Source organism: Pterocles gutturalis, unplaced genomic scaffold, assembly GCF_000699245.1.
Source record: "Pterocles gutturalis isolate BGI_N339 unplaced genomic scaffold, ASM69924v1 scaffold35612, whole genome shotgun sequence".
Classification (NCBI taxonomy): Eukaryota; Metazoa; Chordata; class Aves; order Pterocliformes; family Pteroclidae; genus Pterocles; species Pterocles gutturalis.
In genome coordinates this window covers 2,223-2,477 of record NW_010108960.1, presented here as the reverse complement: position 1 = coordinate 2,477, position 255 = coordinate 2,223, and the positions used below count along the sequence as shown (strand labels likewise).

The 255-nt window shown below is 64.3% G+C and overlaps 1 protein-coding gene across 1 annotated transcript in view; it reads right to left on the bottom strand.

Annotated features, from left to right (window-relative positions):
• Positions 1-29: 29 nt before the first annotated feature.
• Positions 30-255, bottom strand: part of LOC104461290 (trypsin-like) — a gene marked incomplete at its 3' end in the record, with an annotated part of 2,157 nt that continues 1,931 nt past the window's right edge. The window contains exon 2 of the mRNA XM_010072822.1: positions 30-166. Within this exon, the coding sequence (XP_010071124.1) occupies positions 30-166 (137 nt within the window). The remainder of the gene's footprint in view (positions 167-255) is intronic.

Here is a 255-nt window from a genome sequence, read left to right as displayed (position 1 = left end):
GATGGCCGCGGTGACCGCGGTGACCGTACCTGGCAGGAGTCCCTCCCACCCTGGAGGCTCCCGGCGCACAACATGTTGGGGGTGATGGACCCGGGGTAGAAGCGACGACACTCGGCCGGCGAGAAGATGGTGACGTTGACGCACTGCAAGACGTCCGGGTAAGAGACTGAGCCGAGGGGGGAGGAAGAAAGAAACCAGAGACATCGACCCAGGAACCGGCACAAATCCGTGTGTCCATGTCCCCTGCACCCCCCC